At 38.0% G+C, this 11,966-nt stretch overlaps 1 protein-coding gene across 1 annotated transcript; it reads right to left on the bottom strand.

The window, feature by feature from the left end:
• Positions 1-872: 872 nt before the first annotated feature.
• On the bottom strand, positions 873-5,514 carry LOC136673891 (type-2 angiotensin II receptor-like). The gene is made up of 2 exons (XM_066649654.1): positions 5,382-5,514; positions 873-3,724 (listed from the first exon to the last, which is right to left on the bottom strand). The coding sequence occupies exon 2, from the start codon at positions 3,682-3,684 to the stop codon at positions 2,620-2,622; it is 1,065 nt and encodes a 354-aa protein (XP_066505751.1). The 5' UTR covers positions 3,685-3,724; positions 5,382-5,514; the 3' UTR covers positions 873-2,619.
• Between the last annotated feature and the right edge of the window lie 6,452 nt (positions 5,515-11,966).

The raw sequence follows: 11,966 nt of genomic DNA, 5'->3' as shown, positions 1-11,966 counted from the left end.
GCTTGCCTTTAATGATGTTTATGGCTAGCAGGCTGTGTGCATGCATCTCTAATGCCATTGACATGGCTTGTTAAGCCTTGCCCGAGCTTCACAGCTCACGGGAATCCATTAAACCCAAGATTAACTCAAATAATCTCTTCTCTCTTGCAGTTGAACGCCTACTTACCCTGCAATGTACTGCATTTTTTATTTAAACTCAATGGAAAAAGATAAAAGGCAGAGAAAATAAAAAGTAAATATATATATACATTTATAAGTTGCACACTGTCTTCTAAATGTAATTTTCACGTTTGCTGACATGAGTTTGTCAAATTTCTGTCATGACTATGAACCTCGCAAAAATCAATTCTTGTAAAATGTCTCCCTCTCGTGGCTATAAAAAGTGATTCTTTATTTGTTTTGATAGTCCCTGTGCAATTAAATTTTATTTAAACAGATAACTAGTCGTTTTGGGGGATAACTGATTATGCATTTCATGTGTGCATTACGGTAGTGTAGAATGTATTATTATTATTATATATATTTTTTAATCTGAATAAAGTGACCCTTGAGAGGATCTACATCAGGAAACAGTTTGAATCTAATTTCAGTCCTATTTTATTAAACTGTGTTCATATTTTTCTGTGAAGCTAATGTTTAACGCGATATTACGTGTGAGATGTAGCCTTTTAGTTCAGGTTTTAGGACAATACTCCCAAACATGAAGCTAGTTTGAATGTGAAGCTAACGGCTAACGCTGAGGCTGCCTGTTTAATTTGAACAAGAACATAACTCTAGAAAATGGCACGACTGCATTAATTTTAAAATGAAATAGAAGTATAATAAGCATTCTGATGAATAAGAACTAACTAAACATTTTTGGTTTTTACTGATTATTAATTATTGGCAATCTGTACAAAGGTGCATATTCATTCATTGTAGCATTGTTAATTAATGTAAACGTTAGAGACAATCACATGACATTTCCAATTTCATGCACATTCATAAAAACTATAATGTTTTATATTATGATTTTAGTGCGGCAAGGAACGCAACATGTCGCTGTCAGACAGCTCCAGGGTCCTGGGGTTGTGGGTTTGAGCCCTGCTCCGTGTGACTATGTTTTAGGAGTTTGGTGTGTGCTCCCCGTGTCGGTATGGGTTTCCTCCAGGTGCTTCAGTGTCCTCCAAAACCACACGCTGGTAGGTGGATTGGCTACTCAAATGTGTCCATAGATTGTGCCCCCTCCAGTGTGTGTTCCCACCTTGTAATTCCGAGTAGGCTGTAGACCCTGAACTGGATAAGTGGTTACAGGCAATGAATGAATGTATATACAAACAGAGATCCTTGAAGTGATATACTCCAGGGTTATTTCATGAAAAAAAAATGTAAATTAAAACAAAACACACACACAAAGTAACAAAAATGACACATCATCCCTCTTTCATTTGCGTAATCCATATCTACATGTTTCATATGATGCTTCCAGGGCTAAAGAACATCAAAATATAGAACAATAACAATCTGTGTTATCTCCTTTTCAGGATGGTGCTTCACCTTTTCCAGCAGATTACAAGATTTGAGATTGTGCAACAGCTGAATTTGGGGGGGGGGGGGGGTGGGGGGGGTGCCCACAGCTCTCACACACTGGCCTCCAGGAAGGAGCATTAATGTGAACACACTCCACGTTAAGTGAAACATTCACCATGACATTGCTGAGTGCATGTGTGCTCTGGATGGCTGGTCAAAATTGGAGGAATGTGAGGGGGTAGTCTTGAATATATACCATCTGGTGTGCCTTAATCCTTGCTGTCATTCCACTTGTACTCCTTCAGGCTTCCGGTGAGTTGAATAAAAGCTGCAACGGCAGCTAAATTTTTAGCTTTACATACTGTAAGAAAATTATAAAGGTTTTACAGGCCCTCCAACATTATATAAAGCACTATGAGAATGTCCAGTCAAAACAGCTTGTAAGTACAGGTTTTTCATCTTAATAAGAGATTTCTGGGGATATTAGAAAATGCAACCAACTATTAAGACAAAACTTTAAATCAAAAAATATTCCTGTATAGTTTGTTTATATAATAAAGGAATGTGTAAAAAAAAAATCATCGCTGTCCAAAGAAAAACATGTATCTGTATTTTTGCTGATTTTTAATTTACTACAATATTTGAACAGAGCAGCTGTCCCTCGCAATGTGTGAAAATTTCATGGTGAATGAACCCGTAGAAATGTTCCAAAATTACTTGGAAGTAACATCCTTTTTCCACTGACTTCCAATGAAAGTTTAGAAGCTTATGTTTTTCCCTTCTCCCATGAAACTACTCTTTGGCAATACATGTTTTTTTTTTGTTGGACAGTGACATATTAATAAATGTAATACATTTACATTTTCTCCCACTGTTGGAATTCTTTAGGAGAGAGCTACATATATTTCCCATTCATTCATAACAGTTATTATTATACGCATGCCATTATTTTTCCATTACAAAGCATGTTCACATCATTTTGCTCATGAATATGTGATTAATCTTTTCCATGTCTTTAAATCAGATACCAGTGTTTAATCAGTACAATGCTGGACGTTTGCTAACAAAAATAAGTACCGGTAAACAGAATATGTCCCTTATAATGTCCCTTCAAACTGTACCATTCTCTATAGGAGCCAAGTCTTTCAGGTCACTCAACTTCCTTGAGAAGGAGCTAAGCCTGGTGCTGAAGGAGCCTCTTTTTTGGGACAAGTTGGAGGCACATGCTTGAGTCAGACCTCCTAACTGCTCGCGGAAGTGGTTGCCCACAAAGCAGTATAGGAAGGGGTTAATTGCGCTATTGGAGAATCCCAGGCAGATTGTGAAGGGTATCCCAAGGCTGATGGTCTGCTCCAAATTGCAAGCTTCCAGGAACCGGAGGCTGACAAGCACGTCCAGGAAGGTAAGCGTGTGGAAGGGAAACCAGCAGAAGAAGAAGGCCAGAACCACGGCTCCTACCATTTTGAGTACTCTGTCCAGGTTACTGGTGCTCTTATCCAGGCCAGGAGCCATTAGAAGATGTTTCCCAATGATGCAGTAACAGCTAGTGATGATCACAAAAGGCAGCAGGAATCCCAAGGTGTTCTTCATTAAACCTAAGCCTACAAACCATCCTGGGCTGTGAAAGTGCATTACACAGGCTGTCACATTTCCAAATTCATGAGTGTCTCTGAACATAATAGTGGGGACTGTGGTCAGTCCAGCAATAAACCACACTAGGAAGCTGACAATTCTGGCTCTGCATAGGTTCCTACATCTTTGGGATTTTAATGGGTGGACAATGGCCATGTAGCGGTCCATGCTCATGCACGTAATGAAGAAGATGCTAGCATACAAATTGAAGGTCAGTAGACCCCCACATAGCTTGCACATTAGCCGGCCAAAGATCCAGTCGTAATCAAAAGAGTAGTACACTGCCCAGAAGGGAAGGCTGAGGAGGAAGAGCAGGTCAGATAGTGCTAGGTTGAGAATGTAAGTGTTAGCCACTGTCTTACGGCTAGAACTTTTACAAAGGACAAATACAACAAGCCCGTTTCCAATAACTCCCAGGGCAACAATGATGCTGTAGATGACTGGAATTAAGATATTTTGGTGTTGCACTAGGGGGCTTTTCTGGCAAGATGAGAGCAGTTCATATTCCTCCAGTGATATGTTCAAAGGAAACAAGCCAGTCATGATGGAAGCTTGACTTCACTCCTCACAGGCTGCGGGGTTTCTATTCAGACAAGAAAAAATGATTGTGTTTTAAAAACAAAGTTTGCATACACTTAAAATATGTAGAACCATAGATAGATAGATAGATAGATAGATAGATAGATAGATATAGTAGCTCAATAACAGACTATAGTCCATCTTTTACATTTTTCTTCAGTTGTCATGACCACTCCAGGACAACCACAGTGTATTGTTTATGTTGTGGATAATTCTCAGCACTGAGAATAGCATGGTGTGTTGTAATTGTACGAGTGGATCAGGCACAGCAGTTTTACATCCAGCCCACGGCATCCTCTGGGCAGTGTCCTGTCTATAGATGACGGACTAAAGAATGATTAACACAACCTGTGGGACAACAGATGAGCTACTGACTCCGACAACACAAGTTGGACAAATCTCTAGCAGCACTGCTGTGTCTGATCCACATTAACTAAATCAATCCATACTAACACCACAAAGATGTCAGTCCTGAGAAATATGCCCCACCATCATTGAGGGTGTCCTAACAACTGAAGAACAGGGAGAAAGGGGTCTGTAAATGTAAAACGACAATGCGCCCCTACATTGCAAGTGAAGATGATTTATGGACTTCAAGTGTGACCCTGATTTTGTCTGACAGTAGGATGAAATGATGCATCCTAGGTTGAATTGGCAAACTGCAGATCAGTAAATGCCATAGTGGCATAATGTTTATAATATGACATAGCTTGAGCAACAGTGAACATTTCTAAGAATTAACATTTCATTATTTCATTATTATATACAGGGCTGCAAACCTGCAAATACAAACCAAGTTGTTATCCTGTGCTTGTCATTTCACCCAAAATAAAAGCACACGCTAGTTTCTAAAATCTGTCACTTGAAATTAGAATAGATAACAGGATACTTCACGACAAATTATTATAATAAGCCATTAGAAATGTATATGTAGGTTAAATATACTCTTATCTGGGGTGGAATATACATAAATGATGCTGAAATTGTTATATACTTACATTTTGGAGCCATTAATTTGTACTAAATCTCTGCATGTATCTAATTTAGATGATATTACTTACACTTAATGTAAATAGAGTTTACTGGTCATATGTTATTTTCAACACTCTTTTAAACAAATTTCTCTGAACTGCCCAGTCAAACTCTAAAAACATATTAAATTTGTGTCAAAAAAGTCACTATTAAAACGATGCAGTAACACAAACTATGACAGTATAATATTACAAATTACACTACTTTTAAATTAGAAATATATGATTATAATGCACTAAACATATAAATATATTTAAATTGTATTAGAATAGAGGTATTATACTCAGTATAAATTAAGTGTAACTGAATATAACTCTACACATGCAAATTAGTACAAATTAGTGGTTCCAATAAAGCGTACATACATCAGCAAGTTGTAAGGGGTTTTTTTTTGTTTTTTTTTTGTTTGTTTTCCACATATTGTCATGAATAAATTATGTAGCCTGATGTATGAACAAAAGTCTTAGAGTGAAGTGTAAAGTCTAAATACAGATTGCATTTGATAAATGACAGCCTGCCAAGTACGGTAATCTCTTAAGAGGTTTGTGAACATAAATAGTAAAATAAATTAATTGATTGACTATGATTTAATTGATGAATAAGTTTAAGAAGGATTTGTGTAAAATTACCTTGCTGTCTTTCAGGTCTTGAGCAATCTGAGAACATAAGGAGCCCTTTCTTCAGATTTATACCCTTGCACTCCCCCTTGAGGTATTCACCAGGCTCAACACGCAGTTAGACACTTTCCTGGGGCGTCTGTGCATGGGAAACATGCTGGTTTGCTCCTTTTCTTTGCAGTAAAAAGCAGCTGATATATTCTGGAGAGGATGAAGATGGGGACTGAAACCAAATCAACATGTCAGTGTGAGTTGTCTAAGAGTAGGGCAGGGTGGTGTGGGGTTTGACAAACTGCAGTGTTTTGGGCTAATCTGCCAGAACTGACACACAAACTTGGCTTAGAATGAGATTCGTTGTTGTGCTATCACAGAACTTTATTGGAGATGGGTTCGGCTCCATTACAGCGGAAAATGTTCCTCCCCTCCTGGTGTAAATTCTGAAACAGTTGCACAACCACAGAGGAAGTGAACTCAAGCAGGCTAGGGAGACCAGATTCCCTCCAGTGGTTTTCATTAAGGCTCCTTTGGAAATTTAATGAAGGCTATGTTTACCTCCATGTGTCTTGTTATAGCACCAAGCCTTTGATCAATAATGAGTGAAAGTACAGATAAGAATGAGTATGGATGTATGCACTGCAAAAATTCAAAGCGTTTTCAATGAATGCAAAAGAAAGACAAGAAAAATGCAAAAAAGAAAATGATATACTGTATCAAAGACAAATGTGTGTATCATCGCTGCCCAATGAAAAACATGTATCTCTTAAAAGAGTAATGTTACAAAAGAAAGAAAAAACATTCTCAATAATAACAATAATACTTTATTCTTATATAGCACTTTTCTAAAACCCAATTACGCTTACAATCAAAAGTACAAAGACAGATATGTAGAGACACTCAGTACAAAATAGACAAAAGACAAAATTTTGGCAAATGTTCAGTCGTTAGTGGTTTTCAGCAGAAAATTAGTAGTGAGTAGTAGACTAGGTTCAACAGAAGGGACACCATAAGCAAGAGAAAAGAAGTGTGTCTTAAGATTAGATTTAAATATGGAAAGAGAGGGAGATATTTTGAGACTTTTTTGAAAGTTGGTAGGAAATTCCAGAGCCAGGGAGCGAGTCCCTGGGAGAAAGCCTGACCACCAAGACCACAGAGTTTGAACGTCTGGCAGTTGAAGACCTGAGAGAGCGAGAACGTACATAGGAAGGAAGGAGGCCAGACAGGTAGGAAGGTGCAAGATTGTTTAGAGCCTTATAAGTAAGTAAAAGTATCTTAAAATGGATCTGATATTGAACAGGAAGTCAGTGAAGATGCTGGAGGACAGGGGTAATGTGGTGGTGAACACTAGTGTAGGCAAGAAGGCGAGCAACAGAGTTTTGTACCATCTGAAGCTTATGCACAGAGGAGGAGCTGATGCCAGCCAGTAAGGAGTTACAGTAATCCAGGCGAAATGAAATGAAGGAGGATTTCTGCAGTAGACTGAGATAGAGTTTATCTAATTTGAGCAATGTTACGTAAGTGAAAGAATGCAGTTTTTACCACTGAGTTTATGTGGACTGTGAAAGAGAGAGTGGGATCGAGGAGGACACCCAGGTTTCGGACCATGCAGAGGGAGAAATGAATACGTTATCAATGTGAAGAGACAGAAATGGAGTATGACTGAGTGTTCATCCAGAGCCAATGAGGATGATCTCAGTTTTATAACCATTTAAATTTCAGTTGAAGTCATTTAAAAATTATTTATTCCAAATAAATCTGGAGCAGTTCTGGTCAATTCTGGTCTGGTCGATTCATCATGAAATTTTAACACAATTTGAAGGACAGCTACTGTGTTCAAATGATGTAGTAAACTTAAATTGACAAAAATGGAGATGTTTTTCATTGGACAGCAATGCTATGACGAATATGGTGCAAACATGTTATATATTCCATTGTGGTTAGTTATTCATCAACTACACCCTTTAATACAGCACATTTGAGGACTTTATGCTTTTTTATGTATACAAAAGATGTTCACAAGACATATGAATATATAATGGTGCTTACAGATCTTTACAACTTTAGATATAATGAAGAATGAAAACAGAAAGCTTTTAGGACAGATTTTCTCTTATAACCTATTAATCAAAGGTCTTTTATTTTCATTTGCCTATAAGCCCAGGCATTTCCCAATAGAGGTACAGTCTTTTCTAAGATAAAGAAGCTAGACAGACAGTAACTGTCTTTTTTACAAAAGAAACCATGACCATGTCTCTTGAATGCTGGCTGGTATGTGCTGCATAATAGTGGCTTTACCTGTAGAGGACAAGGTCAGACAGTGCACAGTTTACTTTTACAGAAATGAAAGTGGCATTAATTGGTGATGGACCACAGATGCTTTCCTTTCTTAGGAACATGCATTTTTATAACCTGCAGGATTGACAGAAACGAAACTCCTGTGGCACTCGTAAATAGATTGTTTCAGTTAAATGAAATGTGAAAATGACTGTCTATCCATTCTGAATGTCTGCAGTCTCTGATTTAGTCACCTTGATATTGTATGTTTCCTCTACAGCAATGCTCAGACGAATACACTGTACTAATGACAGTTAGCTCCATCATGATGCCTTTCATTTATCCTAAAAGGGAAGCTATTAAGGTGTGGATGCCAGTTGAACTGAACAGATTGAAAAGGTAGGAGTAAATTGACCACACACAGAAAATTCAGACAAGTTCAGTCGAATAGAAGAATTATATTATTATTATTATTATTATTATTAATGAGCAAATAAAACAAATGGCTTGTGGCATATTTTTGTAGGAGAAATATTACACACGGAAATGGCACAGGCACTCATTAGATATCTGTGTACCACAGTAGCCATCCTATCAATGCATTTACTTGTTCATTGATGAAGCTGGGTGCCTGACACACTCTTGCTGATTCATGGTTAGTTCCTCTGACTACTGTGGCTAATTACCACTACTGACAATAAGCACTCCTCAGTAAATCTAAAAAAATATGTAAATGTGAAATTATTTGTCATTGTACAGCAGACAACAAAATACTGCCACATTTAACTCATCCATGGCAGTGAACACACACACAGAGAAATGCACTAGGAGCAAAGTGGGAAAGCAGATGTGGGTGGAATGAGGGAAGAGGACAGCACTGTTCCATCCCTCCCACTGTCCCCAATTTTCCTGCTGGTCGTGGGAATCGAACTAGCAACCTTTCAGTCCCATATGGTTAAATGCTGTGAAATTACAAGTCACCAATTTTGGTGAGGTGGTTTGAGTGGGTTTTTCAGGTAGCTGAGTTCAGACACTCAACGCACAAGTCATTTCCATTGTTAACTGCTTAAAGCACCATATTTACTTACAGCTAAAAGTCTTTAGCATACAGACTAGTTCTTTTTTTCAAACCAGCTCACTACAACTAGTCTCACAGGGTCAGATAAGATCAAATATTTTGGGTTAAATGTTGGTGGGAATGTACAATTATAGTGTGGGAACAAATTAAATGTGGTCAGAGTACGCTCTTCAGTATCGCTCAACAGACAACTAGCAATGACTGTAACGTTAGTTGGCATTGCTGAAATTTCTCCCCAAAACTCCAAATACCATTGATGATATGTGGAGATCAAATCACATGCTATAAAAATAAATGTCAAATCTTGCATATACAAAAAGCAGTTCCATTGAACCATGCATTCTGCTTTAGAAGATATCAGATATCTGAATTAATGTCTTCAAAGTATTTGAAAGGGTTCCAGGGAATCAGTTTTCTGCATGGAGCACACATCTCTCACAGAACTAAATCAAGGGGTGTTCCTGAAACATTCATTTTAAAGAGTATAGAAAATGATAGCATTTTACTAGCTAGCTTGTTTAGATTGTCTTCAATTATACAAACCCAGTTTTCAGAAGAATTCTTTCAGTTCCATCTACAGTTCATAGTGTCATGAAAAGATTTAGTAAGTCAGGGGATATCTCAGTGCATAAAGGCCATAAAGGCCAAATGTACATGGTCGTCGGTGATCAGGTTTTTTGAGAAACGATCATGCTACAATGATGGACATAGCCATATGAGCTAGGGAGTACTTTGGAAAATCATTGTCACTTAACACATGTCACCTCTGCATCAAGAAATGCAACCTGAAACTGTAATATGCAGTGGAAACTATATATTAATTTTGTGCAGAAAAAATGCTAGAGAGTTGTCAGGGCCCAAAGTCATCTTAGATGGACCAAATATAATGGCCAGATGAGTCCATGTTTTAAATTGTTTATGGCAAAAACAGAGCTTGGATTGTATGTGCCAAAGGTGAACAAGACCAATATTACCAACTGTGCTACCATCTGTGATAATATGGAATTACGAGTGTAATGTACTGCAGAGTCTAATGTAATGCAGAGGTTTATTTTGGTATTTTGGGGAGACGTGGAATCGAGCGGCACGGTGTCGCAGCACGTAGTGTCGCAGTCACACAGCTCACACAGGGGCCTGGAGGTTGTGGGTTCGATTCCTGCTCCGGGTGACTGTCTGTGAGGAGTTGGTGTGCTCTCCCTGTGTCTGTGTGGGTTTCCTCCGGGTGCTCCGGTTTCCTCCCACAGTCCAAAAATAGGTGGATTGGCGACTCAAAAGTGTCCGTAGGTGTGAGTGTGTGAGTGAATGTGTGTGTGTCTGTGTTGCCCTGTGAAGGCGCCCGCCTTGCGCCCAATGATTCCAGGTAGGCTCTGGACCCACCGCGACCCTGAATTGGATAAGGGTTACAGATAATGAATGAATGAATGAATGAATGAATATGCTGCAATCAAAACTACATATTTTCCAAGGAACTGCAACTCTATCTCAGCAGGAAAATACCAGGTTTCATTCTGCATGAGTTACAACAGTGTGCTTCAAAGGCTGAAAGTCTTGCCTGTATCGCAGATCTGTCTCCTATTGAAAATCATCAAGAAAAAGTCAAACAACAGTGACCACAGACCGTTGAAAAGCCCAAGTCTTGCATACAGCAAGAAATGTTGCAAACCTGCAACAGTATATTTAATTAGCAATTTATTAAAAAGTATAATAATAATAATAAAATTAAATGTGATGTTACCCAGTGGTACTCAGCTTTTTAGTGTTGCAGGCATCAAGTTATTTATTATGTTTATATTTAATAAATAGCTTAAAGTTTGTCACTGAACACATTTTCTTTCTCCTTCTGTCTGTTAAATAAAGGCTTAAGTGAATTTACAAATTACAGTTTTCTCCAACTTTTCTGAAAATAGGTTTGTAATTCAGACAATAGTTTTATGTTCACAGTTGAACAGGATCTTTTGGAAAGGGAAGTCAATCAAAGTGATGCTGATAAAGATTTCATGGAAGGGATTTTCAGAGAAGTGTTTATGCATGCACGGAAGTGACGGAAATAGCAGTGGGTCATGGGGCAGTGACCTCAAACATACACTAAAGCCTCCTTAAATGTCCTGCTCTGAAAACATGGGAAAGCAAAAGCCCCAGGCCATGCACACACTTGGCTTATATAATTATGCTTTTTTTTTTATCTGGTGATAAGTAAGGATGTTTATTGTTTGCTACTGATTTCCCTTCTCTGTCCCATGCTACAACTCCCCCTCCAGCTAGACTTTGAGAAGATAAATTTTGGTGTGAGAGAGAGAGAGAGAGAGAGAGAGAGAGAGAGAGAGAGATGCTAATGGGAGTTTGGGTAGTTGACCCTGTGGGAGCTGTGGCCTAATGCCTCAGTGCTAATAAACTGGTTATGACAGTAACATCAACAAAAAAAATAGGAAAGATTTTTGACTCTTCAAATGCCACACTACAATGAAATCAAGAAGTTAAACTTGTGCTAAACTCTTTCTCTAACATTAAGTTGGAACAGTATTATTTTCACTTACATACAGCTAACATGCTAACAACACATATCTCTTTAAAAATGTGTAATGTATCTGACAGTATGGCCAACAAGCTTCTAGATAAATAAAAAATATAAATTAATTAAAATAATAATAATAATAATAAAACTTTACTTTGCACATCCAGCATGTCTATTGAAATAAAGTATTCTTAGGGAAGGTTTTAGGACAGATTTTGAAACATTTCTCTGAGGATTTATTAGCATTTATATATGAAGACAGATATCAGGAACAGATGATGACCTTTAATGGATGGCTCGTGTAGCCAATTAAATGTGTCCCACTTCTAAATGTGTTGGTACTACTTCACTCTTAACATGCACGCTGCATGTACCTCCTAACACCTCTGACAGCAATGGGTGTAGCTTAAAATAGCTGAATTTACTTCTTACTTCAGATACACTTCATTTCAAAATCTATGAATTTTACCTGTACCCAAGCTTTGGGGATTATACTGTGTGACTATGCTATTGGTTTTCTTAATTTAATATTATTTTTTAAGAGACTTATTAACCACTTTGGGGCCAGAAGAGATTTAGAGAAATCAAGCCTGGTTCTGGAGCTTGATTCATTCTATTCCTTGCAATTTTCCTCAGGCTTTTTTTTTTTGCTTGGTCGGTTTCTACAGTAAATGGACAGGACTGGGGGTATGCAGTAAAGAGAGGGACCGTGCCTTCCTTTTTTCCCAGGTTGTTT

Source organism: Hoplias malabaricus, chromosome 17, assembly GCF_029633855.1.
Source record: "Hoplias malabaricus isolate fHopMal1 chromosome 17, fHopMal1.hap1, whole genome shotgun sequence".
Lineage (NCBI taxonomy): Eukaryota > Metazoa > Chordata > Actinopteri > Characiformes > Erythrinidae > Hoplias > Hoplias malabaricus.
The sequence above is the reverse complement of the archived record's forward strand: the minus strand, read 5'-3'. Positions and strand labels throughout refer to the sequence as shown.

What these genes read in the sequence shown, in the direction of transcription:
- LOC136673891 (XM_066649654.1), bottom strand. Translation starts at nt 3,684, where the DNA reads ATGACTGGCTTGTTTCCTTTGAACATATCACTGGAGGAATATGAACTG.